Genomic DNA, 13,352 nt, shown 5'->3' on the forward strand with positions numbered 1-13,352 from the left:
TTCCGTTTGTTCCATCATCTCTATTGGCGTTCGCGTCCGTCTCCGAGTGATCGCACCGTAACGCTATACGCAACTCACACCGGTTCGTCGGCTGGCTGCGGGTGATAGCGTAATAATGCCAGGCTGATCTTCAGTTTGCCGTAGTCGCTCACCAGTTTACGGTTCGCGCCACGGCAACGTCGGCGACCGCCACAGCTGCCACGGTCTTCGCTCCCTTTACACTTCTGTAAGAGCGGGCCATGCTGTGATCCTTTCCCCTGTACGGCGTCGGGCGTCTTTCGCTCTTTACACGGGGCCTTCGTAGAGCCGTCAGAAGTGGCCCCACGATAGTGTAGCCCGCGTCGTGTCGATGAAGTGCTGCTGTTAAGACCAGTGTTTTTACAGTGGTTCTCGCATGTTTGTATGTGTATCGGCAGTGGTCCGGCCGTGAGTGCCCCTGTGTCCGCAGGCGCCAGGCACTGTCGCGGAATTTTTCGGCGGCGCGGTCAGCTAGCCGCTGCCAGCTGTGCTTCTCCAAGCTGGTGCCTTTAGTAAAAGCGTGGCTGTCGAGTGTGAGAGTTTTTTTGGGTACTAATTAGAAAGAAAAACAAAAGGGATTAACTTGTACTGCTTGTTCAATTACTTCTATTATTGATATTTCCGCTAGTAAAGAGGCCTGGCGTCGAATTTTCCGTTGGACACGCACACGTGTCTCGGCATTGCATGACCGTTTCGAGTGTGGCCCCGTTCACTATGGATTGGTTCGTGTATGTAAATACCGCGTGATTTTGTTTGTCTTGGCCGTATTTTTCTCATCTCTGTACAATAGCTGCTGTTATTATTAACGTTGAAGTGCAGGTGGATAAAAGTCATGGGTGCTGAATACCAATCTCCGGATTTAGTGCTGCTTCACGGTGCCTTACTGGTGACGAAGCGATTACCATTATGTACTTTTGCCGCTGTCGGACTCGTCGCGTTGACGTTCCTGGCCGACTTGAGCCAGGCTCACGTAGCGCTCACTTTTCCACAAGCCCGTCACTACAACCTCGACTTTCTTGACAACGGTCGTACGAAGGCACCATGCGGAATGCCTAAAGGTGAGTATGAAATCTAACTGACGAAAATAGAAAGCGCATTGTGCATTAATCAGAACTATAACAGGAAAAAACTACTCGAATTAAATCATTCAAATGGAACGAAATAATCTATATAAAGGGTTTGCATGCGTACGAAAAGGGCTCCGTCTGCGTGTCCTCAAAGAAGATCGACCTGATGACCGTTATGACAGGCCTGAGTGTTGCACACTTTGACCTCTATTTCTGGGATGTCAATCTAAAGCGAAGAGGAATCTAAATGATCTAATTTCTCTTTAATAATTATTATTAGAACTCAGGTGGAGCGACATAATGAGAAGTACGGAAAATACACTATCGATAGGAAGTCGTCGTCGTCGTCATCATCATCATTAGGCCAGTACCTTTCCCTCTGACATCAATCTCTCTGGCCCATCCAGTCGGGGCAACAACATTGCAGGCACATATTGATAATCGTTTAGTAATTTTCCGACAGGTGTCACATGTATCTGTGCTTATTATAATCGATGCAGTGTTTACCACACTACGTACTCGTAGTGATGCTCGTAGGGTTGTTTATTCATTCAGCCTCTTAGCCCTTCACGATATAATCCCTCACACAACTGCAGTCTTACTGCAACATGTTAATCTACCGTTACGTTCCTTGAATAGAAGCCAATATATAGTTCGAACGACGCGAACTGCTTTCTTACTCTAGCTGTTGTTGATGCTGCTGTAACCGCCGAGACCACGAGGCTGACACAAAAAGAAGCTGAATCTCGGCACACTACATGCGTGAGGGTTCCTGCCACGGCAGATATCAGTACGGCCAGAAAGGCAACGACGGCATAAGCCACCAGGAGTATCATCCGTAGAATGGCAACGGCGGTTCAGTACTGCGAAAAAAAACCTCATGCATGGGCCACGCTCTCACGCTACATAAGGACGTTTGCCTTCTGGTGCCTTTTACAGAAGAATAGGTTTACACCATGAGCTTCTGTGTGTCTTTGTTTGTTTGCGATAGTCATCGCTGCCGTCCGTTCAACATTTGCGGCACGCAACTCTCCACACCACTGCTTGCATGCACGGCCGCCGCGTTACAGGCCGATAGCACCAGCGCCGAGCATAAGAGCGTTTGCAGCTGCCGTAGAACTCTCGATGGTCTTAGTTGTTAGTAAGAGACCTTGTTTTTCTCCATTTATCGCCAACGCGATAAAAGTACCGCAAATACGAGCCAACCCCGGCAACGTCTATCAGGTTCATGTTGGCTGCTATCGCGCATAAAATAAACTCCCGCCGAAGCAGAAACGCCGTTGGCTTTGTGACGTTGTTGATGGCGGCTCGGAGGACGCTTAGCTATTGCCCGCCGCTGCCGTTGATCTGACCACCGAGTCAACAGTGGCTGGTCTAATGGTCAAACCGTTGCGCGATTTATCTGTGTCACATGCGACTGGATGTTTATTCTGCGCTGCTTCTATCGCTGCACTACAGCAGCCTACTAGGAGGTACCTGACCAATGCCGGTCCAGGCGGTAGACCAGAAGAAGACGGATTGTGCTGATCCTTCTGTTACCGACTCTCAATAGCGAAATTGGGGCATGTTATCGCCGCAAAGTCGAACAGACTGTACGACTTTGCGGCGATTGCTCGACGATAGGCGGCAACAACAATAGCTGTTACAAACAAGAAAGAAGCTGAGTAGGAAAGTATTTCAACAACTTCTACTGCTGATCGCTGATGACCGTTTGTTGGTAACGTTATGCTCCAAAAGCGCTCATTGATACCCTGTCCAAGGAAGGCAGAGTTGTTGCCATTTATCGCTGAGAAGGAGAGATATTGCAGTATTAGAGATGCGAGCAGAAATACACTTATACTCACCCTCATATGATTAAAAGGGGAGCAGACGACGAGAAAGTTGAAGGCAGATAGTGTAGACGAAAAGAGGCCTGCAACTAAGTAAAAGAAAACCCTGTTAGACATTGCATGGGGATATATTTGAGAAGAAATATTGATCTGTTATCATAGCAACTATTTGGTTTAGTGATAAAATTATCGCTTATTATTAAAGTGATAAAATTATTATTCTTATTAAAATCATAGCTATATACGGCAATGTAACTACGGGAAAATAAGAAGTTTATGCGCTTGATTGACAACAAGTGAAACCGTTAATGGCCAAATCAATCAGGAGAAGCGACTGCCAGCTGGCTTGCGCATTGTGTTGACGCCGCCACAACGTTCGAACTAATGTTGGCAGCCAAAGGTTCACAAGCGATTCATTGAGTCCGTATGGTCTTTTATGCATAAGGATTTGTTTAGGCGGAAAATGGTAATTATAATGCACAATCATCTTTCATATATTTTATCAGACAATAGGTTGCCTATCGACTCTTGAGTTGGTAATCGAAAACTGGGAGAACAGAACACAGGTATCAATATTTAGTTATTTTAACTCTAAAGTGGGTCTAACTTTAAAGTGGGTTAACTAACTGTACACCTACTTTTTAACAATTGACCTTTAGCTTCGTTTCTCTTTTTCGTAGCACTGAAAGGTTTATTGCCGAAAACATATACACGATATTAACATATATCCCATGTTTCGAATATTAACGAATATATATAACACGAATATTAACATATAACATGTGCCAATAATAAGTATGTTGTTCCATTATTTACCATTGCCCAGAAGTTCAGACTCATATACATTTATCGCTTATAATCACTGTTTCTAGTGGCGTGAAATCTGAACTCCAACGTCGGTACTTCCTTCTCGGATACATACGTTCTACCACAGATGAACTGGACACACCCTACTTTTCGTCCATTAAGGTCGGCAAAATGCCGTGTGTTCTACACGAGTACATTTTACTAACGGGACAATACTGTTGTATCTCAGCGATTGGTCAACGCTGCTAAGTTTAAGAGGGGACAATTTCTTAATAGAATATAAAGTGAGGAGCTCGTGTATCCGACGATCAATTCGACGTTTGGCATGCTTGTTTGAGTGCAGATATCGCCATCCATTATCATCAAGTATTTAATAATACTATTTGCCATTTGTTTTTTGGCGTCAGTAATTCTATATTAACAAATCTGGAAAAAAGAAACCTTTTGGTATTCAGCGTTCTGTTTAGTTGCAATAACAGTTTAGCTGCGCCCCGAACCCAGAAAGGACGCAGCAAATAGATGACAGTCTTCGCCAAATTTCCACGAAGACTTTAATACAGAAGAACTGCAATCTTCATAAATGATCTCGTTCGTGAGTAAATTTCTCGAACGATTACAGATGCCATTTGCTCATTCAGTTCAACATTGAAGTAGGCACAAGTGGCTTCAATATCACGACTTTTACCACCAATACTCTAAAATCATACCCACCGTGACCACTAGGATAGACTACTGGCCAATTGCATATCATTTGTCATTTATGTGTTAATCATAGATTTAAAATTCCCGCCAAGGTACCAGACGAAGTAAGGGCTAGCTTCAAATAATATCTGAACTAAATGGCACTCGATCATTATTATTTATATCCAGTCGGAATTAAAATAGGTAAGCTTTAAAAAAGGAGATAAAAAGCCAGCAAGCTTCCTTTAAGCTTATTTGGCTTCCTCATTCTTGGCCTTTGCTCTGCCATTATCGTTGGTGATATTACCTCTGAATAGATTTTTGTTTTTCAGCAACGTAACCACGTGATGATGGCCTGCCATCAGTGTGAGGTTTTAATCACTACAGTTATTACATCGTCATCATATAACAAGTACTGTAATTTTCTTATTTTTATTTCAACTGACATGGCTACCACAAAAAAAACGATTTTTTTTATCCAAATTCAAAAAGCGTCCCGCGGAATGCTTGCTCCTCTCGTACCTTGTTGCGTACGCTTATTTCCAGTTGCAGTGTCCCCTGCTGATAGACTAGCTCAAGGGTTGTGGACCAGTAGTTAATATTCTGACGAAATGTCCACCTGCAAAATGGTGACGGGCAATGAAACAGGACATTGTTACGTACTACCAACTACTTGTTCGATCATTGATGGATTAACGCATTGGCTCAAGAATACCTTTTACTAATAGACGCAGATGCTGATTACGGAACAGACAAGAAGTTAGCTAGCTCATCATTACCATAATTCGTGACTCTCCTGCTCGGTGGATTGCGCAATTATGCATTATAGGGTGTCACTTTATTTGAGACGTACACACGAGATGGCGAATGATCTTATGAAAGAACTATATTTGGCCATGTCGTACGCGCTCCCAAGGTAGGATACCTCCAGCAAATGTTTGATCACTTACTTGACGACTGACTCAAGATATGAACGAGTTAACTGAAATCAAATACACCTGGTTATAACAAGCACAGCGTCTGCCCTCGAAGCGATGCCATTAAACGTTGAGGTTCGGGCCTAGTTACGAGTTGCACGTGCACGTGAAGCACTACGCATGATACAAATCAGCCATCTGGTTTTAGCCTGTGTCCATCTTCTATTTAAAGTGTACTAATCCCCCACCTGCGCAGTTGAGCAGGTACACAGTAATACGCACAAAAGAGAGATATTTGTAAACCTCTAAATTGTGATATTATTGATGAAAGAGCTGATGTTATGTATTCAGTTATGTCATGAATTAATTACAAGATCTAATTCGCCCTGCTGGCTTCGATCATAGGCCTTTTTTCGATCGGGTTTATCGTGAGCAATGGCGGCGGTGATGTATTTGATTCGCTCTTTTATCCAATCGAGGATAAATCGATCCAATCCAGACGAACTATTCCATTCGTCTTATTGCTGTGATGATTTGTTCGGTAATGCCGTCTGTGGAATAACCACAATGCCAGGATAAGCACAGCTTTTGAGTGTGCTACGGATATGCCTCTCTACAGAGCATTGTGCGATCTATTGGCAGCATTAAGGCATTCAGTGACGCGATTGGAGGTAGCGTGTCTACGACGTCCAGTGGCAATACTTTTGTTTAGAAAAACTTTGTCCCGCTGGCCGAACTAGACAATAGCAAAAACAACGACAGCGAAATTATCGCGACAACAACTCGATACACATTTCTGGATTTGCCTTGCTGTCGATGTCTCTCGGGCTCTTCGTGACACACAGGATTGCAACCGGTGCAGTGTACGTCTCTGTCGGTCGGGCACCCTTTACCTAAAACTTTAACAGACGCAGTATCCATACCGATGTCGCTACGCCAGTTAATGTGAAGCACAGAGAAACGAAGCGGCGTACGCTGCGAGCGACGCAACTGAAGTGGGCGCCACCTACGTGCCGACGAACGGAATAATAACAAAAAGAGCAGCGCCACCGACTCCAATGATTGAAGCCAACGGAAGCTATTCGTCAGTTATTGCGATTTTCGCCCCATTGTGTTGATTCACTAGTACTGGCATACACGAACGCTAGAGATTCAAATTGGTAGCTATAGTTGGAGGACAGGCAGGAAACCGGATTGAAAATGGTAGCAAACTGATGGCAAAGTCGAAACGGAGGGTTTGGGTTCGACTGTCTGGAGCTGTCGGGTGAACGGCACAAAAATATTTGCGTTTTACATTATGGAGAGGACATGACATACGCAATTTTTACTGTTACTACTATAATAATTATTATTGTTAGTGTACTCGTGAAAATAAACCGTGAGTCATACAACGATAATAACTTTTATCTACAGCCCATCGGTTTTGATTTAATATCGGTATATGACGCAGACATTGTACTAAATTAACCCATGTCTATATACGCAGGGAACACGTTATGATTCAGGCTCGCTTTGAGTTTCTTGGCGTGTATATTGTTTATTGACGGCCTGTGTACGATTTTTATAGTGGGTAGTACCATATTGAACATGCCGTCATCTGAATAATTTATAGATAAAAATTCTGAAAATAGAAAGAATATTCTGTAGGCTTACTGTTCTCGCAATCTGATCAGCTGGCTGTGGGGTAATCTTTCTGCTTGTTGGCTGATTTCGTATAAGCTCCTGACACAAGTGGTCAGGCCTGTGCAACAATGATGGCAAATGGTCAGAATGTGCGCGTATGTCTATATCTGTACATATATATACATAGATATCTCTCGAATACATGGGCATTTTGAACGACACGAAGCTTTGGGGCATGATGTATTTTGTACTTGGGGCAAGAAAGGAAATACCAGAATATAGTGAAGGCCAACGTCTCAGGTCCGGCTATACTTTCACTAATCGATACTTTTTGTACTGGGCATAACGTTGGTCGAGATGGGCATGCAATTATGGGCATGAATCCGAGCGTATGTGTTTCAGCGGTTTGCGGTAGTAGTCTCCTTCGTTTCAAGATCCAAATTTTCCTAAACGAATGCAAGCGTTATAATCGTATAGCAAAAATGACGCTTATAAAGGATAGCGCTTCCTAGATAGTTAATAAGCGCAGTAGATGTCCACGCTGCTATTAACGAATTTCGAGCCGGCGTTCGAAGACAAAGAAGGAGGACTTTCGTACACGTTTTCACAACATTATGTTTAGTTTCCTAGTTTAAATTAACTATTAACAAATGCACTGAAATTCGAGATGCACTGAAAAAGGCTCTAATCTAACATACACGGAAGTAACAAACAAACAGACGTATCTCATTTATTGTCAGCATCATCATTACTGTTATTACCATTCCCGTATATAATCATTTTGTGGCTAAAAAACCCAGTTATACATTACACGACGACTTGAGCCCGAAAATCTACTCCGCCAAACGGTGCTTCGAAGTACTTCGCCTTAACAAAGAGTTACCCGCGTTTAGAAAAAACATGCCGGATTACAGCCTGTAATCATTCATTTGTGTGCCTCAGACGTCTTCGCCGTAACACAGCGGCCCTGTCTGATGCTCGTGTTGAAGGAATGAGCAACGCAATTGCGCCTGCTGCATTACTTTTCTATAAATACTTGATCGCACTCATCGCTGAATATCGGCTACCGTATGCTCACTGTGTCGGCTCTTCTCCGAGCGCGCTGATTTCCTATCCTGTTGCCAAGCTAATTCCTATCCATTGCACGTATACGCGATTTAATTCTACTGTCAGCTCGCACGAACTCTCATTTTCTGCTCGCGACGCAGTTGGTGCCCCTGTTGCGGTCTTCTATTGTCACCGCAGATAGCTTGGCGAATAAACGATATTTTCTGAGCAACGAATTCTGACGGGTAGAGAGGGGCCGAGTGATCTTTTTTCACAGGTCTTTTTATAGCCTTTTCTGTTGCATTTTTAACGGACCCCAAAGAAGTGCGTGCAAGGTGGCAGGACTGGCCTGTCGCCTTGCACGCACTTCCCTGATATGCGATGACAAGCAGGCCACATCTGACTTCCTATCTATTATGCATAGGATAGAGGAAAGCAGGCGGCAGGTAACTGCTGTTGACTCGTCCTGACAATGCGGTACCCGCCGCTTACTTGGTAGAGCGTTCAGTACCAATCGTGGGGTATTGGTGTAGCACATTTTTTAGAGACGTTTGGATGAAGCTGTTCCCTAAGACCCTTTCCATTTTATCGGACGACTTAAGTAATAAAAGCAACCGTTCGAGAAACTCTACAGTAATAAATGAGAGGAACGCGCGTAGTAACAAAGTTGCTGCTAAGCTTTCAGGCAACTCGGAAACAAGTCTATCATTTTTTTCCTGTGCCTGCCCACTCTGCAGCAGTAACAATTATGGGCAGGTCGTCGAGCCCAAATAAGCTTAACAGCTAAGCTCAGCGCTATTGCAACTAGAATATGTGATACACGTTACAATTGGAATCTAGCTTAGGATAAGATCTTTTTGAGATATTTGTGCTTAGGTAGTAGCAGACGCAAACAAAACACAGATGTATATTCTTGCTGTGACAGACATTGCGAAACGTATTCCGACCTTCTGCCCCTGTATGCTATCATCATATTATAATATATCCACTGGAGTACCTATATGTGTTTCGCTATTATCCTTGAAAAAACGTTTAGGCGAGTGAAGCTTTTTGATTAGCTTCTACCAAAAAAGTCTAGTGCCCAATGCTTAAACGGCACAAGAAAATGCCGGTAACACTACAACGATAATATTCCATCACCCACCAGTTGACTCGGCCGATAATCAGATGACCAAAGACCCAAATTTTGAATAGTGGTGTGGCATCAATTGAGATCCGATGCTGCAAATGCCAGTTGTTATTCACTCGGCCCTTTTTCCACTGTCTACGCGGCCGTTCATCTGTGTAGGGCATTTTCCTTCGGCTTTTGGAGCTGTCATAAAAAGTTCATAATAATTCAAAAACGTCTGTTCACACGGCGCCTTGTTGCTGCCGCCACCTCTGTAATCGCCAGTGAATGAGCCAAATCTTTGCTGTTTTTGCTTAATTTAGCCTTCCTCGACTGTGCTTCTAAGAGTGATAGTGCCTGGGAGAAAGCTGAAGAAGTTAATCCATGTCGGAGGTAAAAAGATACAAAAACTGCCCTATGTGTTGTGCTTTATCGAATATATGTAAAGGCACTTTTGGCTGGGTCACAGCAAGTTTGTCACTATGCCGTCCAAACTTGGCCTCTTGTTCTAATGTTCTGTCCAAAATGTCTATAATCAGCCCGTTGGTAACGTTTTTTTTCTCATCAAATAGCTATGACATCCTTGCCAGTTTTATCTCCATTTCACGTATTTGCAGTCGACCAGTAAATGGTTAACTTATTTTTAGTTTTGTTATTTCTATAGCTTAGAGTCACTGCCAGCTGGATGATATAGCAGCACCCGCGTTCGAAACGCTTGCCGCCAGAGTTTCCAAAGCTACCAGGCTCTTGCATCACAGCTCATTAGCGCCCTATCTCCTCCACTTTTTTCCACTTGCAGTGCGGACAAGCGACGACGAAAAATTATCGACACATACATATATATGACATTACGTATAAATACGATAATTTCGACGCCGTCGGTCAGCCACTACCCTCAGCAAGCGTAGCCGTTAGGGGGAGTTCAATAAAGGACAGACGTCGTGCTATGATTGAAAATCGTCATTGCTCTCGAATTAAGATAGGGAAAGGATATGGCGCTAGGGGGAGGCCAAGTCTAGGCTCTAAGAAAAGGGAGGCGCGAAGAAATTAAGCGTTGCGTCGAAAATCTCAACTTCGCTTCATCGATCCCGATTTGCTCGTTAGCAACGACCCGATTATGGCTGGTCACCACCACATTAGCTACCGATGCCACTCAACCGTTGAGCGATGCAGCAGAGAGTGCTGTGGTACTTTTACTTTGTCCCGCCAAATTTCAATTACAAATAGTTACTACTTGCTACTAAATACATAGAGAAAACGGTGGTAAGCTATAGTCGTAGATTAATGACGATACAGGCGATAGCTATCGCGGGACCAATCGTTGCAGTCAACGATGATCAACGAGATGAAGGGAACGAGGAGTGGCAGGGAGAGGCATCAAGCGAGTGTTGGTTTGTTGATTCGAATAGCAGTCGATTTACACCTGGACAACCCCGTCTTAGACTCTCGGGGCCAGCTGCCACTATATACATTATCTATTTAGGCAAGATTGTCAAATTCTTTTATAAGTAACCGGCATCTGTGATCAGTTTTTCATATTGAGTCTTGGCTAATCTATATGTTTGGGTTTCTGTCTCCAACTGTATCGATCCGCCAGCTTGTGTCATTTTACCTTTCACTTCGTTGAGTCGGCATTAATGCTCACTAATCAATCAATGTCAATCATGTGCGAGCAAAGGTTACCTATTTTCCTCTTCAGAACTTAAGTGAGCAGGAGTCACTATAATAACTAAGCGAACATGCCGCCAATGTGTCTTTCTCATTCGCTGGCGACGTTTGGCAATAATATTCCTGTTAGCAATATAAACGATCTTCATGAGCATATTATTTATTCAATAGAGGAGTGACCCAATCACTATTTCATTATGCCAACCTAGCCTATTTACCGTTCTGCAGGGCCCGCGGCTCGAGCAGCAGGAACCAGTCAGAATATGGGCTGAGAGGAGAAGAGTTCGCCTATTCTCACACTGCGGTTAGGGATTTAGTGACATAACAGTGAAAGAGGAGCTGGCCATGACTATTACCGTGGTTGTTGTTTACCGGGCCCGACTCGGCACGTAATTTTCGATACAAGCTGCCCGTAAAATGCAGTTAATCATTCGTCATTTGACTTTGATGTGAGCAAAACGACATTTCATCATAGTTAATGACAGGTAATTGTTTACATGATGACACCGTAAACATTGGTTCCGATCCTCATCTAAATAGACATGTATACGTATGTTCAGCCAGTGTTTCCCAGGCATATCCTAAATCGAAATAATAATATTAATAGTGAGAAAGTTGTTGTTATTATTTTTATTATTATTAGAAATAATCAGTTTTTTCTAATGCTAGATTTTTAGTGGCTGTATTTCTGTGAGAAAAGAGAATCATAAAATCGTGGTAACCTTTCGGCAAGTTGAAAGCATGCTACAGTCAGATCGTAATCAATATTTTTCTGTAATTCACTGGATTATTTAGTGGAGATCGAGTTCCCAAAACTTCAATGTCTGCGGAAAAAAATCAAAACTTCCAACTTGATCGCGTCATATAGAATCATTTTGCAAACTCATGCTACTACTGTAGTCAACTGGGTCGATCGTTCGTGCACGCTTTTAAGAACTCTAATGGGTCGTTATCTCGCCCGACGATTGCTTAGCAGAAGTAATCTCCATATGATGACGAACCCATTCCAGCAGCGGTACGGACCCAGAGGTAATCGCCACGTTGCTAGACCGCACTATTTGCTTTTTCCCACAGGCTGGACCCACCAAAGATATAGAAAAGGCCAAACAGGCCGGAAAAGCTAACAAGCTGCCCTACGAAATTAATATTGGTGTCGGCCTGTGATTCCTTGGCAATTACCACAAATGGACTGTAAAATCTCTAAAAGTTAAAGCAACAGCACAGACATTGGCTTCTCATTTTATTTTATTTTTTTATTTTTTCATTTAATGCTCCAATTTAAGACTAGCACGATAAAATAGAAGGCGACGTAACAAAACAATATAACAACAAAATAATCGAGTGGTTATATGTGAGGGGGAGGGCCGGATGGGTTAAGATCCCAAACGAGATCGGCTCCCTTCTATCGTTTCACCCGATCTGATTTGTTCAATGGGTACAAGACTTTTCTTGAGCAGAAAGTTGCAGATGTTTTGTTTCTCTGGATGTTTTTGACAATTTGCGATCGGAAGAAGCGCAGTGTATCCCACTCGTCCAAATAGACAGATAGAGATGGGCACGAACTACGTAGTAGATAGACGCAAATGGGTACTCAGGAGTCAAAGAAAATTATCGGTGAATTCCTACGCAAATACTCTATAAGTTGTATGCTTACTTAACCCCCTTTACAAAGCCAAACGAAATATAACGTTTTGAAGTTGGTGGTCGGTAGTTACAATCGCCTTAGTGCCTGCGTAACTTGACGGTATCACATGCAATTTGATTCATATATCTACATAACGCGGTTTCGATGCTATCACCATTCTACAATCGATAGCCTGATCGACAAGTCATGCGGTCGGTAAGTTGAAAGTCCTTGCGGGTGAGTGAGGGTCCTTGCCGTCGGACAGACTAACGTATGGTAAAAAAACAAGGGTCTACCAACATTGGTTGTACCTCTACCGGTATTGTTCAGTCGAACAAAAGGCTGGGCTATAATAAAGTTTGGTAACAACTGAAAGTTATGCCGGAATTAAATCATCTAGGATTATTACGAAATGAAGTGAATACTCGATGCTAAATAAATGCAATAGACAAAACAAGATATTAGAAAACAACGATTTCTGCTTAAAATTGAATTCGAGCCTTACTCGTTTGCTAGCAGGTCTGGTATATGTCATAGTATCTAATGGCAACGTTGTGATTTGAAGTGCCCTGCCAGACTAATACAAATATGGATTTTCAATATGTAAATCTACAATGGATAATGTAATACCTATTACAGTACCATGATACCCAAGGCGTACTAAGAGCCAGTCTGCTCTGCTTTAAAAGTCATAAGTAAGGTTTGATCGGAAATTCAAATTAATCCATATTGGTACGTCATTTAGTCCCAACGTGTAAGGATTGACAAAATTAGGCGTTTGACAATCACTGGCAACCATCTGTAAGTCGCTTGCATATGAGAGTCGTCCGTCGATTTCGACTGTTGACGCTCTTCAGCCATCTGTTACAAGTACACAAGCTTCGTACTTACTCTGAGCTATGTAATAACTAATCAGTAGCCATGTTGCAAACGAAACTATGCATAGGATATACATACATACAT

General features: G+C 43.0%; 1 protein-coding gene and 1 long non-coding RNA gene across 2 annotated transcripts in view; both read left to right on the top strand.

Moving 5' to 3' along the window:
- Window positions 1–289: 289 nt before the first annotated feature.
- Window positions 290–13,352, top strand: part of LOC111260451 (uncharacterized) — a 108,484-nt gene continuing 95,421 nt past the window's right edge. Inside the window, exon 1 of the mRNA XM_086968334.1 lies at window positions 290–1,076. Within this exon, the coding sequence (XP_086824460.1) occupies window positions 851–1,076 (226 nt within the window). The 5' untranslated portion in view covers window positions 290–850. The remainder of the gene's footprint in view (window positions 1,077–13,352) is intronic.
- On the top strand, window positions 10,374–11,379 carry LOC147753489 (uncharacterized). The gene is made up of 2 exons (XR_015311076.1): window positions 10,374–10,488; window positions 10,994–11,379. It is a non-coding gene; the product is annotated as an uncharacterized LOC147753489 (long non-coding RNA).

The sequence above is a fragment of the Varroa jacobsoni genome, unplaced genomic scaffold, assembly GCF_002532875.2.
Source record: "Varroa jacobsoni isolate VJ856 unplaced genomic scaffold, vjacob_1.0 scaffold_440, whole genome shotgun sequence".
Taxonomy (NCBI): Eukaryota; Metazoa; Arthropoda; class Arachnida; order Mesostigmata; family Varroidae; genus Varroa; species Varroa jacobsoni.